This window comes from Magnolia sinica, chromosome 9, assembly GCF_029962835.1.
Source record: "Magnolia sinica isolate HGM2019 chromosome 9, MsV1, whole genome shotgun sequence".
Taxonomy (NCBI): Eukaryota; Viridiplantae; Streptophyta; class Magnoliopsida; order Magnoliales; family Magnoliaceae; genus Magnolia; species Magnolia sinica.
In genome coordinates, this window is record NC_080581.1 from 90,901,734 (window position 1) to 90,920,398 (window position 18,665).

General features: G+C 41.3%; 1 protein-coding gene across 2 annotated transcripts; it reads right to left on the reverse strand.

The window, feature by feature from the left end:
* Positions 1-376: 376 nt before the first annotated feature.
* On the reverse strand, positions 377-4,803 carry LOC131256065 (serine/threonine-protein kinase BRI1-like 1). 2 transcript variants are annotated; one of them, XM_058257108.1, is made up of 2 exons: positions 4,447-4,803; positions 377-4,348 (listed from the first exon to the last, which is right to left on the reverse strand). In XM_058257108.1, the coding sequence occupies exon 2, from the start codon at positions 4,236-4,238 to the stop codon at positions 606-608; it is 3,633 nt and encodes a 1,210-aa protein (XP_058113091.1). In that variant the 5' UTR covers positions 4,239-4,348; positions 4,447-4,803; the 3' UTR covers positions 377-605. The 2 variants fall into 2 exon arrangements, with proteins under 2 accessions (XP_058113091.1, XP_058113090.1); XM_058257107.1 differs by having other exon boundaries at positions 377-4,351.
* Between the last annotated feature and the right edge of the window lie 13,862 nt (positions 4,804-18,665).

Sequence of the window (18,665 nt, forward strand, 5' to 3'; positions counted from 1 at the left end):
CAGAACTACTTACAAGCATCCAAACAACCTCTAAGTCGCAATCCACGAAAGAAGGTTCTAATTCAATACAAGACTGATATGAAACATGAAAGAAAATGGGTATAACTAGATGATAAAAGGAGAGAAAACTGACATTCATGTCTCTATGTTCTTTCTATTTTTGGTATTAAAACAGTGCAAAGAGCAGTGTAGCAACCAGCAAAGCAGGAAAATGGGGTGTCTTAATGAAAGACATTAGGGATTACTGTTAGTAGAAGATATCTACTCATACAATCTCATATTGGAACATTTCAACAGCCAAAGAAGAATCATTCAAGTGTCGTTTCCAAAGCCTTTGGAAGGAACCCAAAACTGTGGGGTATGAAACACAAGGATAGAAAAGAAGAAATAGTAGTACAATGACATTATATAAGGAAAGGAAAAGGGAATTTGGATTACGAAGCAATCAAAGACTCTTTTCCTTTCAGAAAGCATGGATCCTCTACAATTTTCATCTGTGCTATTTACAGTAAGCTAAAAGGTGTAATGCCTAAACCTGATTAAATACTCCAAATTCACGACGAGCAAAATCATAATCGGATTCAAGTGAACAGATTAGAGAATCGTCACGAACTAGGCTCTTTCTCTCTCAATTCGTCGATTGTAGCGTGTTTTAATGAGAACCCATCAAGGATATCACTATCCGAGTCGATCTGTAACTCTTTGAACATGGCCATCACTTGGATCATGGTGGGCCGCCTGAGTGGCCGATCATCCAGGCACTCACATGCAATCTTTAGGTACTGATAGAGCTCTGCCTCCCCAGAGTTCTGCCCTGTCAGCTCGGGATCAAATATTTCGATAGCTCTCTTCTCTCTTACTAGCTGCTTCACCCATCCAACCAGGTTGCTGTCTCCAAATTCTGATGGGTCGATCGGTCTCTTCCCTGAAAGAAGCTCTAGCAATATGACACCATAGCTGTAAACATCGCCTTTTGTTGTGCAACGGAAACTCTGGTAGTACTCTGGCGGGACATATCCAGGAGTCCCGGCGAGGGTGCTTACACTCAAGTGAGTGTCGAGGGCGTTCATTAAACGGGCCATTCCGAAATCTGACACTCGGGCCTCTAAATTCTCATCCAGAAGGACATTGCTAGATTTCATGTCTCGGTGAATTATATGAGGAATGCAGCTGTGGTGAAGGAAAGCGAGCCCTCTCGCTGACCCAATTGCAATCTTCTTCCTTGCGGCCCAGTCGAGCTTTGAGCTCCCCCCTTTGACACTTCTGTCATGGAGAACTGTTTCTAAGCTCCCCCATTTCATGTACTCGTAGACAAGCAGCCTCTCCTCACTGATTTTGCAGTAACCCAACAGAGGAACAAGGTTCCGATGCTTGATCTTCCCAATCGTCTCCATTTCTGCGGTGAATTCCCTGTCGCCCTGGCCCGTTACATGGACCAGCTTCTTGATTGCGACAGTGCACCCATCGCTCAAATGGGCCTTGTATACATCGCCGAATCCACCAGACCCAATCAGGCTCTCAGCACTGAAGCCATTGGTAGCTTCGAGGAGGTGGGCAAAGGTCAGCTTCCTCAGCGGCTTCTCAAATGTTGCGACATTGATGCTTAGAGGCTCGAGAGCGCCAGACAACTTCCAGCTGCTATTGCCGGAGGTCGGGAGGCTTTCAATGTATTGCTCTTTCTGTTCTTCCTTCTTCTGGTGCTTGTTCATCCTATACAAGGCCAGCGTGAGTGCAAAAATGAAGAGGAGAGCAACTGTGATGCCGATCACAACACTCCCAGCCATAGACTGATTTTTCCTTCCCGAATTTGAATTTGGAGAATGGGACCTGGGGAATGAACTGCAAGGAGGCAATGGAACTCCGCAGAGGCCAGAATTGTTCTCGTATCTTGATGCCGGGAACGTTGTCAGCTGACCAGAGGAAGGGATTGGACCCGTGAGGTTGTTGTTGGAGACGTCAAAATCACTGAGGAATGAAAGCGCCCCCAATGACCCAGGAACGAATCCTTCAAGACTGTTGTGAGAGAGATCAAGAACTCCAATCGCTTTTAGGCTTCCTAAGCTATCTGGGATGGCTCCCATCAGCTCGTTGTGGCCCAAATTCAGGACTTGCAGATATGACATTGATCCGAAGTCGTCTGGGATTGTCCCGGACAGTGAATTGTAGGAGAGATCAAGGTAGATCATGCTGCCATTGCTGGTAAAAGAATACACTGTTGTCCCAGTGTATATCCTCATGGACGGGCATGAACGTAGCATGGGGTGGGCAGCAAGTCGTTCTGCCCGGATACCCTCGAATTCAAGCAGCCCCCCAGCACCCCGGCAAGCTGTCCCTCCCTCATTCCTGACGAATGCAAACTGCTTACCAGACACAACTCCGGGGATGATCTTCCCAGACTGGTCAGCGAGTGCAGGAGGGAGTGGGCCCGTCAGTTCATTGCTGTTAAGATCGAGCCAGATGAGGTTTTGACAGTTACCGAGCTCCAGTGGAATCTCCCCAGTGAGTGAATTGTTGCCCAATTGAAGAATTGCAAGGCTCTGGAGGTTTCCTATCTCAGCAGGGATGCCTCCGATGAGCTGGTTAGTGGCGAGCGACACCCAGATCAGATTCTTGCAAGTGGTGAGAGAATGAGGAATTGGACCGGGGATGCGATTGTTGTTCAAAATTAGAGTCTGTAAGCTAACTCCATTCGAGCAGAGGCTATCTGGAATTTCACCATCGAGACTGTTAGCCCAGATAACCAGATTCGTGAGCTCTGGTAGTCTCCATATTTCTAAAGGAATCGAACCATTTAGATCATTGAAACTGAGATCGACAGTTCTCAGACCCTTGCAGTTTCCGAGCTCCGAAGGCACTGAACCAGAAAGGGAGTTACCGGCGAGAACGATTTTCTGCAGAGAATTCAAAGAAGAGCAGAACCCAGATGGGATATTGTCCGTAAAACCGTTAGAGCTGAGATCAAGCACTTCCAACTGAGTACAGTTCCTAAGAGACATAGGAATCGATCCAGTGACATTGTTGAAAGCAATGGAGAGGTATTTCAGCGACATAAAACTGCTGATGACAGTGTCAATGAAGTCGCCGGAGAGCTGATTCCTGCTGAGATCAAGCGTCTGTAAAGAAGGGCATGAGAGGAATGTCGATGGAATCCCGCCGGAGATGTTGTTGGTGGAGAGGTTTAGCTCACGAAGAGTTCCACAAGTCTTGCCCAATTCGGGTGGAATCTCCCCCCCAAAAAGGTTCTTGCCAAGAAACAGCTGCTGTATATTGCCGAAACTTCCCAACAGCGACGGAACCTTGCTCTCGAGAATGTTATTAGTGAGGTCAAGCTTCTCAAGCTGCCGGCAATTTGTGATGCTTGATGGGAACCCAGCACCTGAGAGCGAGTTGTAAGACAGATCGAGCACCGTGAGATTGCTACACTGGCCGAATTCGAGCTTGGAGAATTTGCTCGAGAAGTTGTTGTGAGAGAGGTCCAGGTGTTTCAGCAAAGCCGGCAAACCCGAAATGGGATTGAATGACATCTCTCCGGCAATCAGATTGTATGAGAGATCGAGAACTTGGAGATTCTGGCAAGACTGAAAGACGCTGCCCAATCCGCCGGTCAGCTTGTTATCAGAGAAATTGAGAAATTTCAAATTCCCACAATTCGAAATTGAGTAGTTCAACAGCCCAGCATCCGAAATCTTATTGCGAGAGACATCGAGCTTAACGAGCGACGGACTGAACGGAAACACCCTACCGGGGATTGAATTGTGAGAGAGGTTGAGCGCGATCAGACGGTCGCAAGAGAGCAGAAACGCTTCTGGAATCGATTCCGAGAAGTTATTGTGGGAAAGATCCACCATACGGAACTTGCAGAGGAGAGAAGCTATGCTGCTGCCGCTGCTGCTGCCGGAGAGATTGCCGTAGAACGAATTCCCTCTTAGGCTAAGGTTCTCGAGATTTTCCAAAGCCATGAGATCGGCAATCCGGAGTCGACCGACAAGGCCGCCATTGTTCAAATCGAGTCCGACCACCCGATCGTCCGGCCTCGAGCAGACGACTCCATTCCACGAACATGGATTCGGAGAATTCACATCCCAATTCTGCAATACGCCGTTCGGGTCTCTCTCTACCGACGATTTGAACAAAATCAAAGCACCCATGTCAGCGGTCGGGGAAGCCGCGGAGGCAAAAGACGATAATTGAAGAAGCAACAGAAAACGGAAGAATCCAATCCGTTCCGATACCGCCATTTCCCCAATCGGAGAGAAACTCGATCTTCTTCCCGCCAAAGCTCGGCGCTCTTCTTTCTAACCCTTCTCGTTTCGAATCAGCATTCGAACAGACCGCTTTCGTTCTTCGCCTACTGCAGAATTACGATCGGAGATTTTCAATTACAGAAAGCAATTGAAAGAGAAGAAAAGGAAGAGAGATTCGCGAAAATGAGTGAAATTGATAAACCTTTTTAAGCTGGAAACTGTAACAGTTTCGCTTCTGATACGAATCGGGAAAAGGATCCGTTACGATCTTCTTCTTCAGATATCATAAGCTGTCTTCTTCTTGCAGGTGGATTCGAGAGAGAGATTCGAATCTTGGACGGTGGAGAATGTATACGAGGAAACGAAATCAAATCAGGAAATCTATCAATCGATTTCAGATCTTCTCTTTTTCTTCTTCCTCCACCGAAACGCGACGATACGTTACGCGACTTCTCCGTATCGTGTAACGTATCGGAGTTTCGGAGCGATGAGAGACAGAGAGAGAGAGAGAGAGTCAAGAGGTTTTGAAGAAAAGAGAAGAAAGCGAGCGGCAAGTTGTTGGAGAAAGAGCGGAAATGAAGACTTTTAATACTCTGGTTGATGGTGATAGATGATACGCAGCCGCCTAGAAATTGCATATGTTGAATAGAACTAGTATAAGTAAACCGTCCAAATTATGATACCCAGCGTAGATGTGTCTTAAATAAAAATTAAGTATATTTTATTGTTTTAATACGTGACTGGAGGATATTTCTTGAACGGTTGTAAATGAAAGAGATCCAACGGTCCTATTTCTACCAACAAGTGTCCAGGAATCAGATGGTAAGATTGTTGAAGTGAGTTGGAGACAGTGGGATGTACATTATATATTTTTTAATTGAGAAGTTCTCAGTGCCTGCGTATCAAGTGTCATAGACAGCCGGAGTATCAAATAATCCCATCTTTTTTGTTTTTCTTTCTTTTCTTATTTTTCGAGTCGAGTCAAAGGTAGGATTTAACTCTTCGAGGCTGCTTTTCGGTGTCTCACTCTCTCTCTCATGCAGAGGTATTATGGGACCAACGTGATCCTTTCCGTTGATTTAATGGGCTTTTCAGTTATTGAAACAGTTCCCGATGGGATAATCCTAGCCCTACGATCAGTGGCCATTTACCTCAACGGCAGATGATGGACTTGGATTGTTTAGTGCAGCACAAAGAACCGACGTCGGTGCTGGAATGGCTATGTGGACCCCACCATGATGTATGTGTTTTATCCACGCCGTCCATCCGTTTTGTTAGATTATTTTATAGCATGGCCCCAAAAATGAGGCAGACCCAAATCTCTGGTGGATCATACTGCAGGAAACGGTGTTGATTGAATGCTCACGGTTAAAATCTTCTTGTGGGTTTTGGTTCGAGCTGATATCTGTCTTTTCCCTTCATCCAGTCCGTGTGACCCTATCAATGGTTTGGATGGAAAATAAATATTACAGTGGGCCTCAGGAAGGTTTTAATGATGGGTATTCAATCGCCACCGTTTCTTGTGGTGTGGTCCACCTGAGATTTGGATCTGCTTCATCTTTCGGATTATGCCATCAAATGATCTGAAAAAACGGACGGACGGTGTGTATATACAACACATACATCAAAATGGGCCCCACGGTCTTGGCGTGACCGAAGTGGGTGTTAGGCCGGCCTGACCGAATCCGCTCACCTATCTCTACCGTACAATGGTGCTGAGTACAACACCCCTAGCTCTGTGTGGCCCACCGAATTGTGAGTGTGTATGTGACATCTTCTCCGTCCATCAGGTGGGCCCCTGGAATTTTGGACTTAGGTTAAAAGATCACCCTGATCCACGACTCAATGGGACACCACAGGGAACAATGGGGAGGGGATGCCAACCATATGGTTGAGTGTGGGTCCATCATGGTGTTTATATTCCATCTCACCCGTTCATCAGGTTAGCCTCACCAGGATGAAGTGCCACACCAAAAATGAGCCAGACCCAAAACTCAGGCGGGCCACACTGCCTAAACTTAGAGGTTTTTGGAGTGATTTTACATATTCTGGTGGGGTGGCCCACCTGACTTTTTCCCTGGATTTTACACAATAAGGTGGGCCTACCTAGATGGGGTGTTGTATGGATTGGGTCCTACAGTTCTTGTAGGGGTACCGGTCCCTCTGGCAGGGTGACCTATCAATGAGTCCATCCATCTAGATTGGACGGTTCATTTCTTTAATAATTACTCCTGTACCATCATATCCATCAATGGATGGTCGCTTAAGATTGACGGTCAAAACTATTCAGTGGTTTAAATTGATAAAAAATGATGGATAGGATTCTCTGGTATCATCAGATTCTGAGTTCCTACAAGTGGGGATCATTCAATTGATCCCGACCGTTGATCTGCGTGATCCAATTGTGGGTCCATCATATCCATGAAGATCAATCCGATCCACTCATTAGATGAGATACAAATATACACTGAGTTGGACCATTGAATGTTCATTGTTTATGATGGTGTGCCCCACCTATTGAACGGCTCAGATATTCTAGGAGTCTGGCGTTTGAATGTGATCATTTCTCAAAGTAAGAAAAAAAAAAGAAGATCCCTAGGAACTTCCAAGGAAATCTTGAAGTATGGCCTATGAATGGTGGGTCCCACCAGATCAGAGATCAGACTGACAGGAACTATGGGGCCAGGAGCATATAAATTCTCTTTATTTCTTTTTGTTTTTTTCTTCTACTTGTCTTCTACAGTGTATTTCTCGTTTTTCCTGAAAAGAGAATCGGACGCCGACCTTGTACTGTAGGGGAGTGGATTAGGTGTTATCCGGGAACACGTTTGTGGGTGTTACCTTGACCTTATGGAGCCCACCTTGATGATTTATTTATATATCCATGAGGTTCATAAATTTTTAAATTTCATTGTAATATTTATTCCCAAAAATTAAATAGATATAAATCTCGTGTGGACCACACCACTAAAATCAGTGGTGACTGACCATTAAATAAATTATTATGGACCATAAGAGTTTTGTTTTTAATTATCAAACTTAAAATTTTATTTTCTCTTCATCCAGGCATTTTTTATCTTATCAACAGGTTGGATGGTAAATAAAAATTACGTTGCGCCCTGAGTAGTTTTTAATATGGCCATTCAATCACTACTGTTTCCTTTGGTGTGGTCCATTTTATATTTTAATATTCTTAATTTTTTGTGTTCACATCCTATAAAAATATATCAAAACTTATGAACGGCATGGATATATAAAATATTTAACAAGGTGAGCCCCATACCCTCAGGGTAACACCCACTAACATGCTACGCGGGTAACACCTAATCCGCTCCCGGACTATAGAAAGGACTACAGAGGGATCAGTGCTACTGCATTTCAGAAAAATTGCATATCATACTCACCAACGTATCCTCCACCCGTAATCATTAAAAAATATATGTCAATCCAGTCCATTCAAATATCTGGACCAACTCAGAATAGATAATGACACTCTATTCATGGTTATATTAGAAAGATCTTCAATCAACGGTCTGAATTTACCACGCAAATTTTCATTGACTACAAGGCCACGGTTATCTAATAAATGTTGATTTTTTATATATGGCCCATTTAAGTGTGACCACAATTTAGATAATGTAGATTGAGTATGGTTAATGCATGCATGAGTATACACCACAGTATCCTACCAGAGTAGTGTACATTTCCAACTGCAGTAACAATTTTAAATTGGGGAAGTTGCGGAGGATCTGCCTGTTGTCGCCAATATAGCATTATTTCAGTCGCTCTCTAGTTTCTATAGTCAACACCAGTATTTTATACGCAACAAAGCATTGTAAATGCCCTTGTTTTCAATTAAAATTACAAAAATACCTTCCACTTCTATGGTGGGCCCTGGCTGCTTGGATGGTAAGTGGTAACCAATCGGACACGGATTGCCTGGAGACCCGATCACTAGATATACCATGATGGCCCAACTCTGTGGGGCCCACTGTGATGTATGTGTTTCATCCACACCGTCCATCCGATTTTTCAAACCAATTTAGGGTAGGAGCACAAAATTGAAGCAGATCTAAAGCTCATGTGGATCACAGTACAGGAAACAGTAAGAATAACGAAACTGCCGTTGAAACCTTCCTAGGGCCCACCATAATATGTATTTGCCATCTAACATGTTTATTAGTTATCATATAGGACTGGATGAATGGAAAACACAAATATCAGCTTGATCCAAAACTTCTGTGATCCTCAAGAAGTTTTCAACGGTAGACATTCAATCCCCACTGTTTCCTGTTGCTGGTCCACTTGAGTCTTGGATCTGGCTCTTTTTTTGGATCATGCCCTAAAATGATATGGGAAAACGGATGGACGGCGTGGATAAAACACATATATCATGGTGGGCCCCATAGAGTCGGTGACTTGGTCTCCAAGCAATCCACGTCCGCTTTCACCTGACTTTTAACCCCGCCAAATTGGTTGCTTGACTGGCGGGCTCCGGTGCCAGTGCCACTGTAAGCTTAAGATTGTACCGAGTAGATGTGGGACCCACATGATGTATGAAGGCCATCAAAACCGTCCATCAGACACATCACTTCATATTACCACCAAGTGCACAAAATAAGCCCATTCCAACGCTCAGGTGGGCCACAACACAGAGGAAAATGCAAGAGAGAACACTGATCCTTGATTTGCAAAGGGGTCCACCTGAATTGAAAAGCAGCCTGAATTATGGTCTGACCTTGAAAGTCACAAAGCCTGAATTATATATCCATAATATGGTGGGCCCTTCACACAAGTCAAGGGTAGGTGTGTCTACCAAATTGTATGCTATGGTGTGGCCCACCTAATGCATGGAAGAGAATCATTCTCAGGCTCTGTGGGTAATAACCCATATGCACCGACGCATCTAATGTACACATGTGAGATTTGTGGGCATGTTAGAACTAATTTATGATTTGATTCAAACTGTATGCCACCGACTCATAATGTCTATATAAAATAATGCTTAATCGAACGGTTAGAAGACCAACTGTCTATTCAACCAACTATCATTGTGCTAATCAAGCAATATGTAAAGGTTGAGATTTTCCTTTAATGAATTCTTTTATTACCTTCAAAAATTCTGTGGCATTTATATGATTGAATGGAAATAAGTCGAATATAAATATAGAAAAAGCAAGACTTACCACTAAAATGAGACTTGTTTAAGAGCAACAGGATGCTTCGTCAAGCAACTTGTTGATGAGTGGGGAAAAGACGATGTTGATAATCACAAACTACGGTCGACCCAACATATAAGCATAGGTGAATAATTTCTAAAACTAAAGTCTTCTTTCAAATTCGACATGCAGGCGCAGATTGAAGAGAATTACAACTATTGGCTATCACTAAGTTGATTCGGCTTTAAAGCAGAGATGGATTATGCTAATCCTAAAAGTTAAGGGTTCCACTGATGATGAGTGGTGGAGAAAGCTAAATGTCTTGAAAAACTACATAAACAACCTTGTGCTGAATTGGTTGCCAAGTTGTTATGTTTTGGATTATTGTTGGGATCCTTGCTTCAAATTTTTCTTTGTTATTTATGTAAAGTAGCAGTTATACTCTACCAATTATGCTTTCGCCTTCGTCAAATGTGATTAATCATCTCCCAAATGTACTTTTGTGCTGATGAAGCCCTAACAATTGCTTGTCCTTATCCAAAGGTTATCTAAACGTCACGAACATTTATCTATTAATGCATTATCCTCTGTATATTCAGTGCATGTCATGAAGATATCAACTTACCATGTGGTTGAATTTATGTCATTAATCTGGTGCCGCTAAATCTTGTCCAAACAAAAGGCTTTTCACCCTTTTGAAAACCATCTTAGAAACGTCAATTTGATACCACACTAGTGGAAGTACTAAAAAGGTTACCCACCGGATGGAAAATCAGTTTGAGTATACTATATCATTTAATACTGAGGACTCATTTAGTCACACCATCAAAATGGGTTTTTAGAGAAAACCTCCATTTGGATTGGAAATGAAGTCTTTTAGCCCTTTTGGAAACCACCTTACAATTACAAATGTTACTTTGACACTGCGCTAGTTGAAATAAGCACTTAAAAGCTTACCCACCCAAAATCAATTGGACTGTTTTTTAGAGAATTAGCTCTTACATAGCCATATTCCTAGGAAACGTCATTTTAATGGCGTGTTTAAATAGAACCCAAAGTTGTCACGCTTGTGTGATGTGCTAAGTATCCTACAATCATTACATAAATGGTAACTATAATGTGTTACGGCACCATAACGGCCATTATAGACAAAATAACATGCAAAAGCGACTATAAAACCAATATAATTAAAAACAAAAGTGCTAAGATGGCCCTTATGCCGTACTACAATGATAACAAACTTGTAGTTATTGAATACCTTAAATTTGGTACATGCATCACATAGCCCCCACATCAACCTGGTACCATCATAGCTTATAGTCGTCCTGATACCCTTGAGTACTCCCTTGTAGAAATGCAACAAATGCAGCTGATATTATCAGATTGAAAATCAATTTTAGCATATTGGGTCATTCAATACTTTAAGGGCTCATTCGGATGCACCATCAAAATGAGTTCTTAAATAAAACCCTCATTATGATTAAAATGAAGGCTTTTCACCATTTTGAAAACCATCTTACAAATGTCAATTTAATACTTGGCTAATTGAAATAAGTATTAAGAAGCTTACTCCCCCGAAACCAATTGAATTGCTTTTGGATAATTAGCTTCTATGAGAACCTTGTCTAATGGTTTGTTCAAATGGGTCCGAAAGCTTGGTTGCTATGCTTGTGTAATGTGCAAGGTATCTAAAAAAAAATTATGTAACAATATATGTGTTACCAGTATGTAATGGCCAAAAAAAAAAAAAGAAGAAGATGAAAAAGAACCTAAAAAGTTTTTACAAAACTGTTATAGCTAGTTTTAAAAAAATTAAATTAAAGCATCGTGATGGCATGTACAACCCTATTATAATGATAATGACCTCCTAGTTATTGAATATGTCGAGGTTGATACATGCATCTCATGAGCCCAACATCTGCCTGATACCACCATAGCTTATCGTGGTACTGGTACCCTTGAGTAACCCCCCTTATAGAAGGGCAACAAAACAAAATTATTATTTGAATTGAAAATCAGTTTCAGTGTACTATGTCATTTAATACTTTAAGAGCCCAGTTGTATGCATAGTCAAAATGGGTTCTTATATAAAACCTTGGTTTCAATCAAAACAAAGGTTTTTTTGTCCTTTTGGAAACCATATTACAAATGTCAATTTAATAGCCCGCTAGTTGAAATAAGTACTAAAAAAGCTTATACAAGGAAGACCAATTACATTGCTTTTTAGAGAATTAACCTCTATGAGAACTATATTCTTCCGCAACCGTCATTAAATTAATGGTGTGTTCAAACGAGGCCCAAAGCTTGGGTGTTATGCTCATGTGATGTGCAATTAGAGGTGTACACGAGTTGAACCGAGTCGAGCTTGGCACAGCTCGACTTGGCTTGGCCACTTGCTCACCCCAGCTTGAACTTGACTTGGCTCGGTCCTCGAGCCTGGCCAACTCAGCTCAATTCGGTTAGTGGCTCGGGCCAGTTCGAGCCAAGATTGAGCCGAGTTCGCCTGTACAACATTCTTACAAGCACATGATCTACACTTTCAAAATCTCATTGTATATAAAACAGCAACAATGGTTTCATAGGTATTTTATCAAATACTTTGTAGGCAATATAAAAATCAAGAAAAAAATCATATTTGTTTCATATACGTATCTTCTTTGCCACCAGCCACACTTTATTGAATCATTTCATCAAACACTTGGTGAGCAACATCAATATCAAAGTAACCGAGTCACTGAACTAAAACGATCTGAGTTTGATTCGAGTTGGGTTCGATTCGAGTTGAGTTGAGCTTGGGCAAGCTCGAACTTGATTCGAAAATTTTTAAAGCTCAAAAAATCAGCGCTCGAACTCAGTTTCGAACTGAGTCAAATAGAGCTTTTTCGAGTCGAGTCGAGTGAGCTACTAAGCTAACTTTGCTCGTGTACCACCCTATGTGTACTGTATACAAAATTAATTAGACAATTGTAACTATTATGTGTTATGGGATTGTAATGGCCGTTATGGAAAAAATAACCTGCAAAGGTCATTACAGGACTGATAGAGTAGTTTTAACGCATTATAGGACCGATATGGTTAAAAAAAAATACCATGATGGCCTGTACGACCCGTACCATAATGGCAACGACCATATAACTATTGAATACCTTTGGTAGTGGGTCTTCTCTATCAAGCCATGTCATTATCAAAGCAATTTGTTAGCTTATATTGCATTGTATCAGAGCATCCTTGTAATATAAAATTCTACAACTTGCACTAATTATTTATATTAATATTTTAGTAATTCCTTAATTAAAAAAGCCCCTTTTATCGAAAAATAGATTCTTTTTAGAAATAATTTTGGACAGAAAACTCAAGTATTTGTGTCTCAATGTCGTTTAACTTGGCATTGGCCCATCACTTGTAGGCCACTGATCAGATGCATACCACCATCTGATTGGTATGAATTCCATCCCATGGCCCATCAACATGTCATTTACAGGCTATTAACTGGATGGTTAGAAATCATCCCATCTGAGAGTTTTTAAATGGAAGCCCTTGAAATGTGAGGAAGTAATGGGTGGTCCAGATTAACCAATTAGACTGTTCGAGTGTCCCCTTGCACACTGATAGCTGGGGCCCACTATGATATGTGTGTAACATCAAAGCTACAAAAGCAAGGCTGATTTAAGCTTTTGTTGGGCCCACCATAAAAATCATCAAAATATTTTGTGGGGCCCACCTGAGTCCGCACCCGGTTTGGATGCCACACACATATCATGGTGGGGCTCACAGTAAGTGTATCAGATTCTTCCCAAACTTGTTGCAATTAAAAAGAGAAATGCTCCAGTCCTCTTCAGAGCAATATAAGTTATGGTGCTCCTAGGTGTAAGGATTCAGTTGGACAGTCAAATCAATTGATCTGAACCGTTTATTTAGTTCAAAACACATTTCATGGGCTACCATGAAAAAAATAAACTGATCAAATGATCTGATCCATCCTCCATTTGGTCTTATTTTATCTAGCCATCCATCTTCCAAGCCATGGATGACATGGTTAAGATTGCCTAAAATGGTGATTCCTTAGAAACATAAGCCATCCATGATAGTCCCTAACGAATTATTGATCGCATCTATCTTTTAATAAATGATTTTAACCGCCCATATTTAAGACCATTGATCGAACGGTTAATATTTGTCTATGGCAACCAATGAAATGTTTAAGGCCATTGATCAACAGCATGGTCCACCCGAGATTTGGATATGCTTCATTTTTTAAATCATGCCCTAAAATGAGTTATCAAAATGGATATACGGTGTGGATTTAAGGAACATACATCACCGTATGCCCCACTGTCAGGGATCCACCGAATCTGCGCCCATGAAATATGTGTTGGACCTGATGAACGGTCTAGATCAATGGATTGGACTGACAGAATATCTCAATGAAATCAGGAGCACTATAACTTGTAATGCTGTGAAATCACTAGAGAATTTCTCAATTTATTTTATTATAATAATTTTCAAAGTAGCAAGGTGGTGGTATTCTCGTGAATTATTGAAAAAATGAAGGGTATTGTAGGGTATCGATATTCATTAGCTTAGCTAGAAAACAGCGAAATCCTGTGAAGAAACAGGCGATTCGGTCCGTCCTTTTTAGTGAAGAAAATGAGTATAAACGGGGCCTGTCCCCACTTGCCTTTTTTCTAGTGCACGAGCGGCTCTTCCTCTCCTCTTCTCCACGTCTTCCAATTTCTGACACTTGGATTTTCAGTTTTTTACACGTGGGGCCCACGGTTTAGCAATCCAGGCCATTGGTCTATTGGGACCCACGGTCATTGTGAGGGCATCACGCACTAAAGATAGGAAGTGGATTGCCCACTGAGTAACTCAGTAGGCTAAACTATGTGGGGTCCACTGTGATTTATGTATTTGAACAATGTGAATTGAACGCCTACAATTGAAAATTTCTCTAGAGCCACGGAAGTTTTGGATGAAGTTGGTATTTGTGTTTTCCTTTCATAGTTGGATCACAAATAAACATTACTGTAGGTCTCAACGAGGTTTTAATGATGGAAATCATTATTCTCACTTAGGGGTGTGCACCGAATCGAGCTGGCCCCAGCCGGACTCAGCCCGGTCACTAGCTGACCCCAGTTTGAACTCGGCTTAGCTCGGTCCTCTAGCCTAACTGGCCAAGTTGTCTCGGTTCGATCAGCAGCTCCGGATAGTTTGATCCAAGTTCGAGCTAAAATCAAGCCTCCGTGGCATTTTCACAAACACATGTAGTGTACTTTCAATTTCTCATTGTATGCAAAGCTGCAGCAAGTATTTCATCAAATACCTTATAGGCAACATCGAAATCAAGGAAAAATGGTATTTGATTCATACACATACCTTCCTTGCCACTAGCCGACACTTCGTTGAGTCATTTTATCAAATACTTAGTGAGCAACATCAATATCAAAGTAACTGAGTCACTGAACTAGTTGATTCGAGTTGAGTCGAGCCTGGGCAAGTTCGAACTCAGTTCAAAAGTTTTTCGAACTAAAAAAGTCATCTAGACTCGGGTTAAACTCAGTTTCAAATCGAGCTTTTTTGAGTTGAGCCAAGCGAGCTAACTGAGCTAACTTGATTCGTGTACACCCCTATTCCCACTTATTCCCATGGTGTGGTCCACTCAAGCTTAGGATATGCTTTAATTATTGGAAGCAGATTAAGTGAAACCCCATATCCCACCTATGTGGGTGGAACCTCTAACTGTGGGCCCCACTATGATGTATGTTATGTTGTTCATCTGTATTGAAAGCTCATTTTAGGGCATGGTTCAAAAAATGAAGCAGAACCAAATATCAAGTGGATCATGATACAAGAAACAGTGGTAAATGATGGTTAAAAACTTCCCATGAGCTACAAAAGTTTTGGATTAAGTTGATATTTGTGTGGTCTCTTCGTGAAGATATTTGTTACTTATCAACAGGTTGGATATCAAATAAACATTCCGGTGGCCTGCATGAAGTTTTTAATAGTGGGGATTCAATCACTATTTACTGTGTGGTATGGTCCACATAAGATTTGGATCTGCTTTATTTTTGGTATCTTAAAATGAGCTTTCAAAACGGTTGGACGGTGTGGATTTAAGGCACAAACATCACTGTGAGCCCCCACAGGTCCCATCCACCTCGGTGGATACAGGGTATCACCTAATCAGCTGCAAATTTGGGCTTAACCCTAAAATAAGCTGTAAAAACGGATGGACGGCATGGATAAACCACATACATTCATGGTGGGCCCAATAGAACTCACTCCGCAGCTTCGGTTAGGCGATGATTCCGGCCCTCCTTGATATATATGTTGTATATCCACGCCGTCTATCTGTTTTTTCAACTCGTATTAGACCATGGTCCCAAATATGAAGCAGATCTAACTCTTAGGTGGACCACACCACAGGAAACAGTGGTGATTAAATGCCTATCATTAAAATTAGGGCCCACCAAAATGAATATTTGCCATCTAACCTGTTGATCGTGTTGCACAGACCTGTATGAAGGGAAAACCGAAATATCAGCTTGATCCAAAACGTTTGTAGCCCACAACTAGTTTTTAACGGTCAATCACCACTATTTCTCATGGTGTGTACCACCTGAGATTTGGATCAGCTTCATTTTTTGCCCCATGCCTTAACATGATCTGGAAAAACGGATGAGCGGCTTGGATATACAACATATACATCAAGGTGGACCCCACAGTTACGGACTGACCGATCTCGCTGTTACCCCAACCTGACCGAATCCGCTACGCATCCCAGACCAGAAGATCGTGGCCACGGGATCATCCGTTTTATTTTCAGTTGCATGTGGACTCCTTCTTAACCGTCTATTTTCTGTCCTTACCAGTTAACGGTTCTGATTTATCTAGCTATCTAGAGTGAGGGGCCCATCATTCCAATGGTTTGGATCACTGGATCATTGACTTCACTTGTGCAAACGAAGAACCTAAACACGCCATAATCATGCTCACGTGGAGCTGTATATATTATAAAGGTGAGACTCTTGTATTAGTTTTACACCATTTAAAAATGAGGACGACTTTCACCCGTACACATGACATAGTTGTACGGAAATCCAGACCGTCTAAATTACTGAACAGACTGTGAATGGATCAGAAATAATAATATTTATAATCAAAACATTCCCTTTTGATTTCACCACGCCTATGTTTAAATATTAACCGTCCATTTAACATCCATTAATTGGATGGTTCAGATTTCTCTCTCAGTGTGATTTTCAACTTATGCTCCATCTGTAATGTGACCCACAATTTGGATGGTCTGGATAGTCATGCATCAGTCCACTTGTAATGACAATGAACCACTTTCAAAGATTCAAACCCATAATATCGTTACAACTCCAATCTGCACGTGTGCATCTCCAAACGTGCAAAAATTTTCACAATCTCCAACACGTGCCAAGCTACCTCGAGTGCCTAAACAGGTACAAGACCCAAGTACTATTTTAAAATGACCATGTTCACCACAATCTAAGGGACTGTTTTGAATGGGATAGACAGAGCTGTGGGAAAGAGATGATTCCTTCACGTATTTGATTTTTGTGCCCTGTCAATCTCATCCATTCCATACATAAAATATTTCTGATAAACCCCTTTGGAATTCTTCAATACAATCCAATATAATATAATGGGCCACACCACACAATATTTATCATTTTTTTGTCATTCCAAGATATATGACTGACTCGATTTTCGCACGGGTGCACTAAATACAAACTGTTCATCAGGTAGAGTCTACTTTGGATGGGCCACACCCCAAAATCATAGCTGTCCAACAATCTTGACCATCTAATCAGATTGGACTGAAATCCATCAAATCTAACGGTTGAAGCTGTTCACTGGGTAGGGATATTGGGATGGGATCCATCCAAGGTGGGACCCACATGATGAACGGTTCCCTATAGAAAATGCACGTGGTATGTGGATAGTGCATGCTTGCATGGGTTGAACGGCTTCTATTTTTGTGACATTGGTAGTATCAATGTTGATGGTTTTGGGACAACTTCATCAAAGTAAATGATTCAAGGGCGTGGATCTTTGAGCCTAGCTTCCATCCAAGAAAATGCCAAGACAGGGTGCATCTTTTCCTTCCTACAGCCCGTTGTATTAGAAGTTATGGTACAGCCACCTTTTTTTTCCTGCCAAAATGTCATGTGGCTGATATCCAATCCGTTCAAATGGTGTTTCGCACTACGATGATCATCTGAATTGAAAATCAGGCAGACCCACTTATAGATCTGAGGACAGAATCAAAATCAATGGACAGCCATTGGTATGACTCAGTGAGTGGACCGTCCTGATTTTCATACAATGTGATAATCGTGAAGAGGCCCACCTTTTTCAAGATTTGGATACTCCACGCGTGCGATCTGTTGGCGATAAAATATGGATGTATCAGAACTTTTGATGGGGACTGTATACCTCTGATTAATTCTCTTTTTATATGATACTCAGGCTGGGTATCCCGCTTTATACGCAGGTGCTCAGACATTGTACACGTGGCATATATAAATTCAAATAGACCGAGTGGATTATCACAATTCCACGATCAGATTGATTGAACAATTCTAGCCTGTGATTGGGACACTTGATTTTTGTTTTCATTTTTAACCGTCCAATAAATTTCCACCAATCTAATGGTGAGATGTCAAATGAGTTTAATTTCTGGTTCATGGACATTGTTTACTATTACCACTATTTGGACAGTTTAATTTTCATGATACAGTATTAAAGTTTTTTCTTAAAATCTAACCATTTTCGAAAGAGAAATTTTCCACGGTTAACTTTACTTTTAACTGAGGAATCTTTTTAAACCTTAAACACTTTAATTTTCATTTCTGAAATTTGGAGCTTTTTTCAAATGAGAATATCCTTGTCATATCACAAGCTTATTTTATTAAAATATTCTCATTTCTTCATATTTCTTCATGAAATTGTCACCTACTTTCAATTTGTAAACTTTTTCTTAATGAAGCTATACTTTGTTTTCTTAATTCAATATACATTTCAATCCCGTTATGTTGGAGAGGAATTTGAGAGAGCAAAGGAAGAAAATGATGCTGCCATCCAAGAAGCCATGCATTGCAGGAATAATTGAAGTAGTTGGTCAATTTGCACCCTTCTTTAAACCCTAAATGCTAAAAATTTACACTTTGTACAAGTTCTCAATCAATTGGATAAGTTCTTGGTTATTTGCTTGAGTTCTTTGTTAATT

What these genes read in the sequence shown, in the direction of transcription:
- LOC131256065 (XM_058257108.1), bottom strand. Translation starts at nt 4,238, where the DNA reads ATGGCGGTATCGGAACGGATTGGATTCTTCCGTTTTCTGTTGCTTCTT.